A 15,642-nucleotide genomic window follows, 5' to 3' on the forward strand; every position below is an offset into this window, starting at 1 on the left:
CAAATAGAATATTTCGACGTGAAATATCCAAAAAATTAAGCACTTTTTGGGGAAAACTCATTATAACTTTTTTAAAGTGTTTTAAAAAAGCTTTATTTCTGTTTTTACAAAAAGTTTCTAGCATTAAATTTAAGCAAGTTACGCTCAAAATAAAGTTGGTCCCTTTTGTTTTTGCAAAAAAAAATCGGGAAGACCAACCCCTAATTAGCAACTTAAATGAAATTAATCGTTACCGCTCCACAAGTTATTTTACTTATGTTGTGTTTATATGATCTGTAAGTTTCATCAATTCAAAGTGCTTATTTTTGAAAAAATTTGGTTTCAAAGTAAAATTTTTAAAAATTTAAATTTTGAAAAATATGCTTTTTTTCAAAATAACTTAAAAATGGTTAGAGATACCAAAAATATCGAAAAATAAAAAAAGTCAGATTTGCTTTTCTGAATATCATGTATTCTTTTGTTTTTCTGTAAGACAAAAATTGATTAAGATTTGGTGTTTCTAAATTTGTATATATTCGTGATCAGTGACTGATTCAACCCCTTTTAACTACAGCCGTTTCAATAATAAGGACTTTGAACCGATGAAACTTACAGATCATATAAACAATATATACACGAGTCAAGAAACTTGTAAAGTTGTAAGGATTAAGTTCATTTAAGATACTAATTAGGAGGTGATTTTCTCGATTTTTTTACCAAAACCAAAAGGGACTAACTTTATTTTGAGCGTAACTTGTTTAATTTTGATGCTAGAAATTTTTTTTATAAAACAAAAATGAAGCTTTTTTTAAACACTTTAAACAAGTTGTAATGAGGTTTCCCCGAAATGTGGTTAATTTTTGGTTATTTCACGTTAAAGTAGTCCATTTGGAATTTGACGAATATGAACCTATTTTTCATTAGCTATATCTCTGCTTCTACTAGGTGTACAGACGTGATGTATACACCTTTTTTTTTATTTTTTACAGGCTATATTTTTGTTAAGAATGTTTTTTCGACAAAATACTTATTATTTGAGTTATTTGCGAAAAACCGTCTAAAAGCGTGGTTATTTTGTTGAAAAAATGAACATATTCACTGCCAAATAACTCGAAAAGTATTGACTTAGTGAAAAAACTCTATAGAACAAAAGTTACTTAAAATTAGCCAGTTTATCAATTTCCTGACTTTCTTTGGACGAATATTTTTTCACCCGCAAGAGGGGGTAAAAACCACCCCCAGGGCAAAAGCACATATCGGCACAATATCACTTTTTTTCTTTGACTTGTTAGCTATGTGTATGCCAAATTTCATGTCAATCCAAGCGGTTCTTTAAAATTTAGAGGTTTTGCAATATTTTACCGTTACAGAACGGACTACCACATAATATCACCCGTGTTGAGCTGGCCCCCCCCCCCACTTGCAAAAATTAAAAAACAAATAGCCCTGATTTATGAGCTATTTATGAGCTCTCATATTCCGCAAACTAAAAATTTTGAGCTCGTTCCACTGAGCAGGAATTTAATACCCTAGTGGGGGGGGGGCTGAGTCAGCCCCCCCACTACTTAAAAATAGGAGTATTGAATCGGTTTTTGCGGCAGAATTACGAGCTATTTATGAGCTCTTGAAATTATATAGTTTCGATTTTTGAGCTCATCCCCTTCACCCCAAACAACCCTTTAATTGATTTAACTTAAGAGAAAGATGCTGAGAAAACTTAAAATATATCGTATTGCGAATATAATTCCTATAGCTTATATACTCTAAGAATAAACTATTATATCAAGAGCATTTCGATTATTGAGCTACAACCCCTTCGCCAGAAAACCACCCTATCTTCCCGGCTTAAGAGAAAGTTGTACTTAAAATGCGTTAAACTAATTATTTGTATATAAACAAAGGTGACATGGTACCACCTTGCGCCTTTACCCTGAGGGTGGATACCGCCCCTTCTCGGGGGTGAAAATTATTTTATAAAAAATAACTGCGCAAATCAATAAAAGAACAAATTAAAAGCAAAATTTATTATATAAAGTTAATAAAATAAGTAAATACGTTTTAAGTTATTAAAGATCAAAGATTTTAATTATTTGTGAAAAAAATGCATGTTTTGAAGAGGTTTTTTGTAAATCACTAAAAAACTGTAAGTTTTTACAAAAAAGTTAATAGTAGTTTAATTCGTATAGCTTATATTCTAAAAATAAACTCTAAAATCACGCGCCTTTCGATTATTGAACTACAACCCCTTCGCAAGAAAACCATCCCATATTCCCGGCTTAAGAGAGGGTTGTACTTAAAATAATTTAAATTAATTATTTGTCGACTATATATTGTTTAATAATTTATGAGGTCGCAAAATATACGCATCTCAATTATTGAATTGCCATTTTCTTTCTATAGTGCAGTCACTGAAGGTAAAAATCAACTATGACCTTCGATTTCGGTAAATCTCCATTCATTTTCACGAAAATTGGTGAGCGGATTTTGATATTATCAACTTTTTCTGGATCTTATTTTTCATGGTATTTCTAAGTACTTTGACAAGTATTTAGTACCTAAGTGTTATAAAATGCATCTCTTTCCCGTTATTTAAGCTTGAACCCTTAGATTTGAACAGTCGCGGAAAAAAATATACATTTAATTACCAATAACTGACTTTAAATTAACATTAAAGGGTTTTTCAAGTAAGCAATTTGTTATATTTTTTATTAGCTTCAATTTTAGTTATGAAAACTTTTTTGTAAAAACTTACAGTTTTTGAGTCATTTATGAAAAATCGCTCTAAAGCATGCATTTTCTTTCCAAAAATTAAAATATTTGATCTTTAATAACTCAAAAAGTATTGATTTATTTTAATCATATTATATAACAAATTTTGCTTACAATTTGTCACTCTCTCGATTTGTGGAGTTATTTTTAATAAAGTAATTTTCACTCCCGAGAAGGGGTGACATATACCCCAGGCTAAAACCCCAAGTTGTTATTGTCAATTCGTGAAAATAAATGGCGATTTACCGAAATCGAAGGTAATAGTTGATTTTTACCTTCAGTGACTGCACTATAGAAAGAAAATGGCAATTCAATAATTGAGATGCGTATATTTTGCAAAGCTCATAAATTATTAAACGATATGTAGTCGAAAAATAATTAATTTAAATTATTTTAAGAACACCTCTCTCTTAAGCCGGGAATATGGGGTCGTTTTCTTGCGAAGGGGTTGTGGCTCTATAATCGAAAGACGCGTGATTTAAGAGTTTATTCTTAGAATATAAGCTATACGAATTAAACTATTATTAACTTTTTTGTAAAAACTTAAAGTTTTTCAGTGATTTACAAAAAACCTCTCCAAAACATGCATTTTTTTCACAAATAATTAAAATCTTTGATCTTTAATAACTTAAAAAGTATTGACTTATTTTATTAACTTTATATAATGAATTTTGCTTTTAATTTGTTCTTTTATTGATTTGTGCATTTATTTTTTATAAAATAATTTTCACCCCCGAGAAGGGGCGGTATCCACCCTCAGGGTAAAGGCGCAAGGTGGTACCATGTCACCTTTGTTTCTTGACGTATCCTCTAACTACTGACCAATTTTCGTGAAAATCGATGAAGGTTCACCGAAATTGAAGGTAATCGTTGATTTTTACCTTCAGTGACTGCACTATACAAAATAAATTGCAATTTACTGTTCTAAATGCGCGTAATTTGGAAGGTTATAAATTATTAAATGATATGTAGTCGCCAAATAATTAGTTTAATGCATTTTAAGTACAACTTTCTCTTAAGCCGGGAAGATAGGGTGGTTTTCTTGCGAAGGGGTTGTAGCTCAATAATCGAAATGCTCTTGATTTAATAGTTTATTCTTAGAGTATATAAGCTATATGAATTATATCCGCAATGCGATATATTTTAAGTTTTCTCAGCATCTTTCTCTAAAGTTAAATCAATTAAAGGGTTGTTTGGGGGTGAAGGGGATGAGCTCAAAAATCGAAAGTATATAATTTCAAGAGCTCATAAATAGCTCGTAATTCTGCCGCAAAAACCGATTCAATATTCCTATTTTTAAGTAGTGGGGGGGGCTGACTCAGCCCCCCCCCCCGCCACTAGGGTATTAAATTCCTGCTCAGTGGAACGAGCTCAAAATTTTTAGTTTGCGGAATATGAGAGCTCATAAATAGCTCATAAATCAGGGCTATTTGTTTTTTAATTTTTGCAAGTGGGGGGGCCAGCTCAACACGGGTCATAATATCCATATCAGATCTTTTGTAGCTGGAATATTTTATGCGCCACTCATTTTTACGGCGTTTAGCGGTTTTTTATTCTTGTATTATTATACATTATTGATTTTATATCATACATTAATTAATTATTAATTTTAACAATGTATTTTTTTTCTGTAGATACAACATTAAAGACATATTTATGTTATGGCAAGAAGAGAAAATACCCGACGACTGGAAGAAAAGTATAGTATGCCCGATCTATTAAAAAGGAGACAAACTCCAGTGCTAAAACTACCGTGGAATTTCTCTACTATGTACAGCATATAAAGTCATCACGTCTATTATAAACCAGCATCTCCATCCACTAGCAGAAAGTATTATTGCAGAGTATCAGACGGGCTTCAGATGGGGAAGATCGACAATTCATCAAATATTTACAGTCAAGCAGGTCTTGAGCAAATCATGGGAACGCGACATTGATGTTCGCAACGTGTTTTGTACACTTCAAACAGGCATAGGACTCGGTCGAGAGTAACAGACTATATTATAATATTGGCTGAATTGGCAATACCACACAAGCTAATTAGACTCAATAAAACCACAATGGAAATACAAAATCACCGTACAGACTTTGTCAAAATCTCGCAGGGACTGAAGCAGGAAGATGGACTGGCCCCAACATTGTTTAACCTGGCACTGGAGTATGCGGTTAAGCAAATGCAAACTGAACGAGGAAACCTACTGACCAACAGAACAACGGTTCAACTGGCCGCTTATGCCGATGGTATCAATATTATGAGTAGAACATCAACAGGAGCACAGGAAACATATATGCAGAGTTAAAAATGCAAACCAAAAGGATAGGTCTGGAAATTAACACAGAAAAAACAAACGTAATGATATAGATGAGAAGAAATATAGTCCAACAAACTATTATACATGAAAATGACATTGAAACAGTTGGAAAGTTTACATTCTTGAGAGTAAAATATATGCCGACGGATCAGAAGATGGAGAAATACGGAAGAGAATAACGCAGCCAAGCAGAGCTTATTTTGCACTCGCCCATATATTTCGGTCAAAAAGTGTCCACCGAAATACAAAGATGGGACTCTTTAATTCGACTAATAGCATGCTGTCAGTGAAGCATTGGTCCCAGTGGCGGCTCGTCAGGGTCGGCAGTGCCGACCCACACATTTATGGACACATAGATTTTTTAAATATTTGATTTAATCGGAGTTGATGATATTCGTTTCTGTGAAATAAAAAATATATCTGTGAGATAATACAGACTAAATTTTATTCATGGTTTTTAAAAGAATTCGATCCCGATACGTTAGTTAAGTGATCCCTGTGCGCTGTGCGTAAGAGACTTTTCAAATTAATAATCCTATAGCCATGCACCCGCACCCGATTGCGATTGTGTGCTGTGTGAATTCTTATTTTAAAGCCCTGCTCGGCATCGGCATGCCGTCCCCAGATCGAAGATTTGCTTATAATAAGCAGCTATGGAATATTAGCCGATAGGCAACCAATTATACATTCCCCGTATTTATTTGAATGACAAGTACGGCAACAGCTACATTTAGTAGCTACATTTTGATCCTTTTCGGTAGAAGTAGACGAAACTACTGATAGAGGTAACATGTCATTCACAAGTATCAATAATTATTGTTCTTCGATATGCGTTACGTCTAATATTTATGAGAGGTTGTTAGGTTTTCAGACGTGAGTAGAAGCCATAAGAGAGAATATATTTTTTGTGTTTTAATTTAAAGGACAGATTAAAATTTTTTGATATCAAAAATAAATTGGTAAGGCAAATTTATGACGGGGCTGTCTTGATGTCCAGTGAATTGTATGGTCTCCGGACAAACGTTAAAACAATTGCACCAGGCAAAACTATTATTTACTCACTGTTATGTCATTGACCTCTTTGACTATTCAAAATTTAAAAGTTACGCCAAAGAATTTTCAAAATATCTATTAGACAAGTTCATTAAAAATTATCCATCATTTTTTAATCAAATAAAATAAGAAAATGGATTAACAGTTTTATATTCTGATCCAAATATTTTCGGAAGGTGGGATAAGTTACAGACTATGTATAATTTTATATACTGCAATTCATTAGGTACAACAAACTGTTCCCAAAATTAATAAATTATTGTGCTCAAATATGGGCAAATTCTGTCTCAAATGAACGGGATTTCTCTTGTCTCAAAAGAGTCAAAGCGTATTGTCGAAACACCATGAAACAGGAGAGAATGTCAAACTTGTCTCAAATGTCGATAGAAAAAAACTTTTAAAATCCCTCCAAAACAATAATAAATTTTACAATTACGTTATAACCCATTTTGCTACTTCCAAGCAACATAGACTAGAATTAATTTATAAACAGGTATAGTTTCTAAATTTATAGGAAAAAAACAAAAAAAAAACAAAAAAAAATAAAAAAAAAAAACAAAAACCAAAGGTCTCCTATGAAATTGAAGCCTTTGGAGACAAAACCTTGCCGATCCTGTCCCTAAAGCCACGAGCCGCCACTGATTGGTCCTGAGTCCTGACAGAAACATCCAAAAACAAACTCAACACATTCGAAACGAAAATACTGAGAGGAGAATACTAGGACCTGTGAGAGAAAACACAATCTTCAGAATTTGATACAACAACGAGATTTATCAACTTTATAAGGAAACGCCCCTGTCAAACTTCATTAGAATACAAAGATTTCAATGGGCTGGACATGTGATAAAAATGGGAGAGGATAGGCTACCAAAAAGAGCACTGAACGCTAGAATACAGGGAAAGAGACCGGTTGGAAAGCCAAGAAAGCGCTGGGAAGACACAGTGAGCAGCGACGCACAAGCACTTTTAGGAGTCCGTGATGAAAGTAGAGCAGCCTCAGACAAACAAGGGTGGAGGCAAAAAATAAAGGAGGCAAAGGCTCAATTTGGGCTATAGTGTCGTAGAAGAGAAAGAAGGACTTTTCTTGGTTATTCTTCATGTCATAAATAAGAAAAAGTAATGTCACTCTAAAAACCTATGAACGAACCTTTGAAATAATTTCGTTTTTCATCTCCTCCATAAGTAGAGGCAGATTTTTCTGAATGTCAGTAACGGCCTCGAACGTCATCTGCAATTGCAATTTCTCTTTTTCGTTCGTTTGCATTAAAATCGTTTCGACTGCCGCCAATCTATCTTCCAATCTTGCAGCGGTTCCTTTGATCGGATCTAATATTTTTATCCTCTTGTCGATAGTTACCAAGGCTTTCTTTAATTGCTCGCCGAACACCCTATCGGCGTACTCGTGTTTTTCTAATTTGTCTCTCGTCACCCGAGCTACACTGAGAAGTTGTAAAATTGCTCCTCTGATATCTTCATTTCTGAAAATTAAAATAATTTTACAACAAGATCGATATCTTCTACATACTAAAGCGAAAGGCCACACGGGCAATAATTTACGGCGCCGTAAGAGCAGTAAACCCATTGGTTGACTAACTCCTCCACCAATTGTAGATGAAATAGGAGTTAGTCAACCAATGCCTTGTCAGGTTTACTGCTCTTACGGCGCCGTAAATTATCGCCCGTGTGGCCTTAGCCTTAGCGAAAGGCCACACGGGCGATAATTTACGGCGCCGTAAGAGCAGTAAATCTGACGAGGCATTGGTTAACTAACTATTTCATCTACAATTGGTTAGTCAACCAATGCCTCGTTATGTTTAGTGCTCTTACGGCGCCGTAAATTATCACCCGTGTGGCATTTCGCTAAGATACAATAGGTAACTCGATACATTCTTTTACTAAGCAAAAGCCAATTGATATTTTGAATGGTCATGCCACTCCCTCTTTGTGAACACACACATCTAAATTCAAAAGAGATATTTGACATATCTCAATCTGGACCAAATTACCTATCAATTCAAAAAACTATCAAAAATGAATAACCATTTTCAATTTCGTTGTCACACGAAACTACAGCCGCATTATATTCTCGTTCAATCAGAGAGTGCAACAAGCCCTTCTACCGGTTTCGAAAATTATTAGTATCTCATCAGGAGGCACATATGCTCCCACATATGACCCAACCAGGACAAACCCAGGCGTGCAGTTACGGATTGCAACTAACGAAATGGCAGGGATGCCCTAGCGGCAACTGCTAGCAAAAGACTAAGTTTTCAATCTAATAGCACATAAAATAATATTAAAAATATTACTCTACATCCCACCAGACTGAAAATAATGGGAACCTTCTCTGGTTACACCTCCGAGGCTTCTAAAATTTGCAAACCATAACAGATGCTGAGACTAAAGAAGATGAGGGAATTTTACAATTTATATTTCACGTCCCATCTGCTCAGCGCGGTAAAGTTCCAACGAGAATGGTTCCCTTCGTACTCCAATCAGAGTAAACATTTTTATATCAAAAATGAATAACCATTATCAATTTTGTTGCAACACGAAACTACAGTCGCATCATATTCTAGTGCAATCAGAGTTTTTAAGGCTCAATAATTCCTGTATTTCAGTTATCATACTTGACCTTAGATGCATCAGATACTACTTGTCAATACGTTTCAAACTCATGTTTAGTGAGCAAAATCGGTTAAGCCGTTTAGAAGTTATTAAGCTACAAAAGTATAATCCAATTAACGATTATTCCCGAAATGGTTTATGTAGTTGTCAACGGGCTGGCAACGGGCAATCCGAGTTTATTTACCAGCCATCCCAATATTTTTTTCAATCTATTTCGAATAGAAAAAAATCCAGTGTATATTCGATGGGCACTAGATCATTTGGGAGGTAATGCGACAAAGGCGACCATTTATACAGGGTGTCCCGAAAAGAATGGTCATAAATTATACCACACATTCTGGGGTCAAAAATAGTTCGGTTGAATCTAACTTACCTTAGTACAAATGTGCTCATAAAAAAAGTTACAGCTCTTTGAAGTTACAAAATGAAAATCGATTTTTTTCAATATATCGAAAACTCTCAGAGATTTTTTATTGAAAACGGACATGTATCATTCTTATGGCAGGACCACCTTAAAACAAAATTATAGTGAAATTTGTCCACCCCATAAAAAATTTATGGGGATTTTGTTCACTTAAACCCCCCCAAACTTTTGTGTACGTTCCAATTAATTAATTATTGTGGTACCAGTAGTTGAACACAACGTTTTTAAAACTTTTTTTCCTCTTAGTATTTTTTCGATAAGCCAGTTTTTATCGAGGTGCAGCGTCTTTTTTACTATATTTACATAAAAAATTTATGGGGGTTTTGTTCGTTTAAACCCCCCAAATGTTTGTGTACGTTCCAATTAAACTATTATTGTGGTACCATTAGTTACACACAGTATTTTTAAAACTTTTTTGCCTCTTAGTCTTTTTTTGATAAGTCAACTTTTATCGAGATGTGGCTTCTTTTTCAAAATATACAAAAAAATTTAAGTTATACATAAATTTTCAGATTATTAACAGGTGTCTATAATCATACTTAACCATATACAAATATGTGGTGGATTCGACAAATATTCAAAATATCTCGATAAACACTGGCTTATCAAAAAAGTACTAAGAGGCAAAAAAGTTTTAAAAATATTGTGTTTAACTAATGGTGCTACAATAATAATTTAATTGGAACGTAAATAAAAGTTTGGGGGGTTTAAGGGAACAAAACCCCCATAAAATTTTTATGGGGTGCACAAATTTCACTATAATTTTTTTTAAGATGTTGCTACGATAAAAATTCCTCATGTCCATTATCAATAAAAAAACCTCTAGGAGTTTTCGATATATGAAAAAAAAATCGATTTTCATTTTGTAACTTCAAAGGGCTGTAACTCTTTTTGTGTGCACTATTGTATATACGTAAGTGAGGTTCAATCAACCTATTTTTGACCCCAGAATCTGTGGTATAATTTATGACCAATCTTTTCGGGACACCCTGTATAGGTTAACATGTAATCGAGAAATTCAACTTCATACATTTAATTTATAAATAACTTTGAAAAACTCCTGATACAAGAATAAAAACCGCTAAACTCCGTAAAAATGAGTAGCGCATACAATATTCCAGCTACAAAAGATCTGATATGAATATTACGTGGCGCGAAAATGTATTTTCATTTTGATGCAAAACAAAATTCTAGTTTTATTCTAAAATATGTTTCCATAATATTTGCTAAATTTGAAGTAACCGCGCCGCAAAAGAGTTTCAAAATTCAAACTGTATCAAAGTTACTCTTTCGTGACGCGTTTTACTTCAAATTGAGCAAATATTATGGAAAAATCGTTTAAAATAAAACTAGAATTTTGTTTGGCATCAAAATGAAAATACATTTTTGCGCCACGTAATATTCATATCAGGGCCCTGATTCTAATTCATTTCGACAGTCGCAATTTCATTTCGACACCGCCATGACAGCCGCAGAATATAGCGATTCTTATTCATTTCGATATTAGTTACAACTGGGGATATTAATCTTATCATGTTGAGACTGCTCAGAATTTGGGTTGGCGCTCCCGTTTATTGGAACTTGTTGATAGTCTGGGAAAATTATCGAAAAAATGCCATTTTTGGGAAAAATTATTTACCAGTTATTTTATTGCTAAAATCGAATCTTAAGATTGCATATACAGTGCGTCCATAAAGTAACGCACAAATTCATTATTTCGTAAACCAGCGACATTAATGAAAAATCCTGAAACGGGTCGATTTTTATTTTTAGATTCAGATTTTTTGGCATATATATCATACTAGTGACGTCATCCATCTGGGCGCGATGACGTAATCGATGATTTTTTTAAATGAGAATGGTCATGTGATAGCTCATTTGAAAGGGTATTCAATTCTCTATTCACTAATATAAACATTTACCTAATTATTTATACAAGGTGTTCAAAAAACATTTTTTTAATTAAAATAATTGAAACAAAAAGAAGAATGTACGTAATTTATTTAATTCAAAATACGTTTTACTGTTGTCAGAAAACAGGAAAAAAATGTTTATTTGAGAAATAAATATTGTTTTTTGCTTAAATTCAATGTTAAAGCTGCCACCCACCTGTCGCTTGGCAGTTTGAACATTTCGTTTAAGCGAAAATCAATGTTTATTTGTCAAATAAAATTTTTTTCTGTTTACTGACAGTAGTAAAATGTATTTTGAATTAAATAATTACATTATATTCTTCTTTTTGTCTCACTTATTTTAATTAAAAAATGTTTTTTGAACACACTGTATAAATAATTATGTTAATGTTTATATTCTTGGATAGAGAATTGAATACCCTTTTAAATGAGCTATCATATGACCCCTATTCTCATTTAAAAAAATCATCGATTAAGTCATCACGCCCAGATGGATGACTTCACTAGTATGATATATATGCCAAAAAACCGTAATTTAAAAATAAAAATCGACGTGTTTCGAGAATTTTCCTTAAAGTAACCACTTTACGAAATAACGAATTTATGCGTTACTTTATTAGTAGGTATGACAAGTCCGCAGAAAGTGTGTTATTTTATTTATAAACAAATTAGCACTTCTAAATCTTATTTATTTTTCAATTAGTGGTCTGTAACTCCTAAAATTTTTCCTTTGAGCCAAAAACACTCAAATAAAAATTCACCGTAATTTAGTTCTGCACAAAGTTATTTTTTTTCCGATTTCCTTCAACAAAAATTTTACTCAGAAAATTCGAGTTTTCCCAAAAAATCTGCAATTTTCAATTAAAATTTTAGGGAAATACCTAATTATTTATCAATAATTAAATAATTGATGACATGAAAGATTTATTATAGTAGATTATACAGAGGGGCTAAATTATGGAATAAATTCATTTCTTTAAAACGGACGATTTTGGAGCAAAATCCCGAAAGAGGTCGATTTTTATTTTTAAATTACAATTTTTTGGCGTATATTTCTTACTAGTGACGTCATCCATCTGAGCGTGATAACGTAATCGATAATTTTGTTAATGGGAATAGGGGTCGTGTGGTAGGTCATTTGAAAGGGCGTTCAATTCTCTATTCAGTAATATAAACATTATTATCATTAGGTATATATACAGGGTTGCCAAAGAAAATTTTTGAATTAAATTAATTGGCGCAAAAAGAATGTATGTAATTTATTTAACTCAAAATACATTGTACTGCTGTCAGAAAATAGAAGAAAAGGTTTATTTCACAAATAAGCATTTCTTTTCGCTTAAATTAAATCACAAACAGCCTCCCTCCTACCTATTGGCAGTTTGAACATTTAATTTAAGCTAAAAGCAATGTTTATTTGCAAAATAAACATTTTTTTCTATTTTCTGACAGCAATAGAATGTATTTTGAGTTAAATAAATTACATGCATTCTTCTTCTTGCGTCAATTAATTTAATTCAAAAAATTTTTTGGCCTCCCTGTATAAATAATGATATTAATGTTTATAATACTGAATAGATAATTGAACGCCTTTGTAAATGAGCTACAACACGAACCCCTATTCCTATTTAAAAAAAATAATCGATTACGTCATCACGCTCGGATGGATGACGTCACTAGTTTGAAATATATGCCAAGAAATTTAATTTAAAAATAAAAATCGACCTGTTTCGGGATTTTTCTCTAAAATCGTCCATTTTAGAGAAAATGAATTTATTCCATAATTTAGCCCCTCTCTGTATATCAGGAGACCGGCGACAATCTAACCAATAGTTTAGCAATAATTAAAATGTTAATTAAAAAATTTCGGTCGAAATAATAACCAGAAAGATTATGATACACCAGAATAACTATGATTTTCGTATAAAAAAGCACTATACCTATTCAACGTTCCTTACAGGATTGAAATTGGACCATTTGAGCGGTCTCAGGAATGTTATAAAGAAACAATTTTTTGGCTTATAAACAAATAGAACCCCTCAGAAAATATTAGATTTAATTAAATTAAGTTAACGCTGTTGAAAAGGGCACGGCTTCTGTGTCCTTTACGAAGAAAAACAAATTGAATTGCGAGGAGTGATTCCAGGTATAACCGGTCAAATTTGACCGGCATTTGCGACAGAGTTATAAACAACAGGATTTTAATCTTTGAACCATTAGATACCTTTTAATTCCGGTCCTCTTTGTACATACAAATTTTCATATCTTCAAGACACTTATAACAAAAAAGATTTATGTCACTGTCACCAAATTATTTAATTATTGATAAATAATTACTTCCCTCAAATTTTAGTTGAAAATTAAAGATTTTGTTTGGAAAACCCGAATTTTCCGAGGAAAATTTCCGTCGAAGGAAATTGGAATAAATTATCAATGTGCAGAATTACTGTCAATTTTTATGTGAGTGTTTTGGTTTAAAGTTAAAATTTTCGGAGTTATAGAGCAATAATAAAAAAAGATTTCGGAGCACTAATTTGTTTATAAACAAAATAGCACACTTTCTGTGGACTTTGCACAGCTATATTACTAATATAGGAAGTCTTAAGATTTGATTTCAGCATGTCCAGCAATAAAATAGCTGGTAATTAATTTTTCTTGTTTTTTACTAATTTTCCCAGATTATTACCTTACATCTTTCATTGAGTTGATGATTCATGTTGTGGACATTCTCAATTATTATATTTCTAATTTAATACTATTCTATCTAATTCCTCAAAACAAGCAAATTTCAATTAAACCCAGCTATATTATAATACCTTTTGCTTTAGTTTTCCTTGCAAGAAATAAACAAAACACATCTAAACTAAACCTAACCTCGCTTTTGGCCAATCATTCATCTCCGTGTCAAATAATTTCGACAGTCGAAATTATAATATCAACACCCTTTTTAAAGTCGCTATTAATTTCGATAGTCGCTATTTCATGACGTCACTTCGTTAGTTCAACTAAAATCCACAAGGCTCGCACAATCGCATTTCAACCGTCGCCATATTGAAAGCGACTTGTTTAGTGTCGAAATTTGATTTAGAATCAGGCCCCTTATCTTTTGTAGCTGGAATATTGTATGCGCCACTTATTTTTACGGCGTTTAGCGGTTTTTTATTCTTGTATAAATTTACGGGAAGGATAGTTCAGGGTATGAAAAAACTGGTTTGAAGGGACAGGCCCAAGGTTGGAAATATTGAGAATATTTTTACACTTTATAAATTTATGGGAAATTTGTATAAGGCCCAGAATGAAATGGTTGGATGACGTGGAAGACAACCTGAAAACCATGAACATGAGACAATTGAGAAGAAGGCACAAGAGAGACCCGAATAGGAGGACATAGCCAGACAGGCAAAGACCCATCCGGTGTTATGATGTAAAAAGAAGAAGAAGAAGACTTGAATTTCTTAATATTAATGTAACTGCAACATATTTTGTTAATATTTAAAGAGTTTGTACCCATGTATTTTAGGTGGCTCAGCATGAGATTTGCCTTTATTAGCACTGATGACGATCTATGTAGATCTAAAACGTTCTTTGATTTAGATGTGTGGCCCTTTCAGTGGTTTTCTTAATAAATATATACCTTCTATAAAGGAATTTTTCAATAATTCTTTCAATGTCTGTTTGTTCATGACAGTTTGGAAATACAGTAAGGTCTCTTTTTATGCCGATTTTTTTAATGCGATTTTAAAGTTATGCGGTTTATATTTCATCCAAAAATTTCTATTATTAATAACTAGTATAATTAATATTAACTATTCCCATCCAGATGTCATTAATCTGAGGGTTTGCAATTCGGGTATTCCCCTTGTTCCATGATGTAGGATGTAGCTATTACATCAATCTGAGTTTCGCATTGAAAGGTATAACCTGTAATTCTTTTGAAATTAAATTTAAATGTTTAAGTATTTAAGAGTTTAAATGTTGCTGATTTCAAGTTGCAGTATAATAAACAGCACATTTTGATTTCTGGATTGAAACATTTAAGTGTCATAAAGTTTTATGTTTCATTCATATGCTTGAATTAGCAACAGCATTGGATATGGCGATTGTTAACACATTCTTTAAAAAGAGAGAAACTCAACTTATTACCTACAAAAGTGGACAACATAAATCCCAAATAGACTACTTCATGATAAGGAAAGAAGACATACGTGAATGCAAGGACTGCAAGGTAATAGTTAGTGAGACAGTAAGCCAACAACATAAGCTGCTTGTTCTGGACATCGAAGTAAAAAGCGAAACTAAACAAAAATATCGGAGAGGACCACAAAAAATCAAGTGGTGGCTACTGAAAGATGAGAAAGAAGGTCTATTCAGGAGAAGAATAGTATAGAAAATATGTTGGAACATGAAAGGAAGTCCTAATACAATTTGGAGAAAAATGGCCAGTAGTATTAGAGAGACTGCTATTGAAATACTTGGTAAAACGTCAGGAAAAAAGTTTGAGGATAAAGAGACTTGGTGGTGGTCAAACGAAGTACAAGGAAAAATAAAAGAGAAGAGAAAATTA

General features: G+C 32.8%; 1 protein-coding gene across 1 annotated transcript in view; it reads right to left on the reverse strand.

The window, feature by feature from the left end:
- LOC114330184 (nuclear anchorage protein 1-like) overlaps positions 1 to 15,642 on the reverse strand; it is a 106,102-nt gene that overhangs the window by 88,126 nt on the left and 2,334 nt on the right. The window contains exon 2 of the mRNA XM_028279506.2: positions 7,261 to 7,591. Within this exon, the coding sequence (XP_028135307.2) occupies positions 7,261 to 7,591 (331 nt within the window). The remainder of the gene's footprint in view (positions 1 to 7,260; positions 7,592 to 15,642) is intronic.

This window comes from Diabrotica virgifera, chromosome 3, assembly GCF_917563875.1.
Source record: "Diabrotica virgifera virgifera chromosome 3, PGI_DIABVI_V3a".
NCBI classification, from domain to species: domain Eukaryota; kingdom Metazoa; phylum Arthropoda; class Insecta; order Coleoptera; family Chrysomelidae; genus Diabrotica; species Diabrotica virgifera.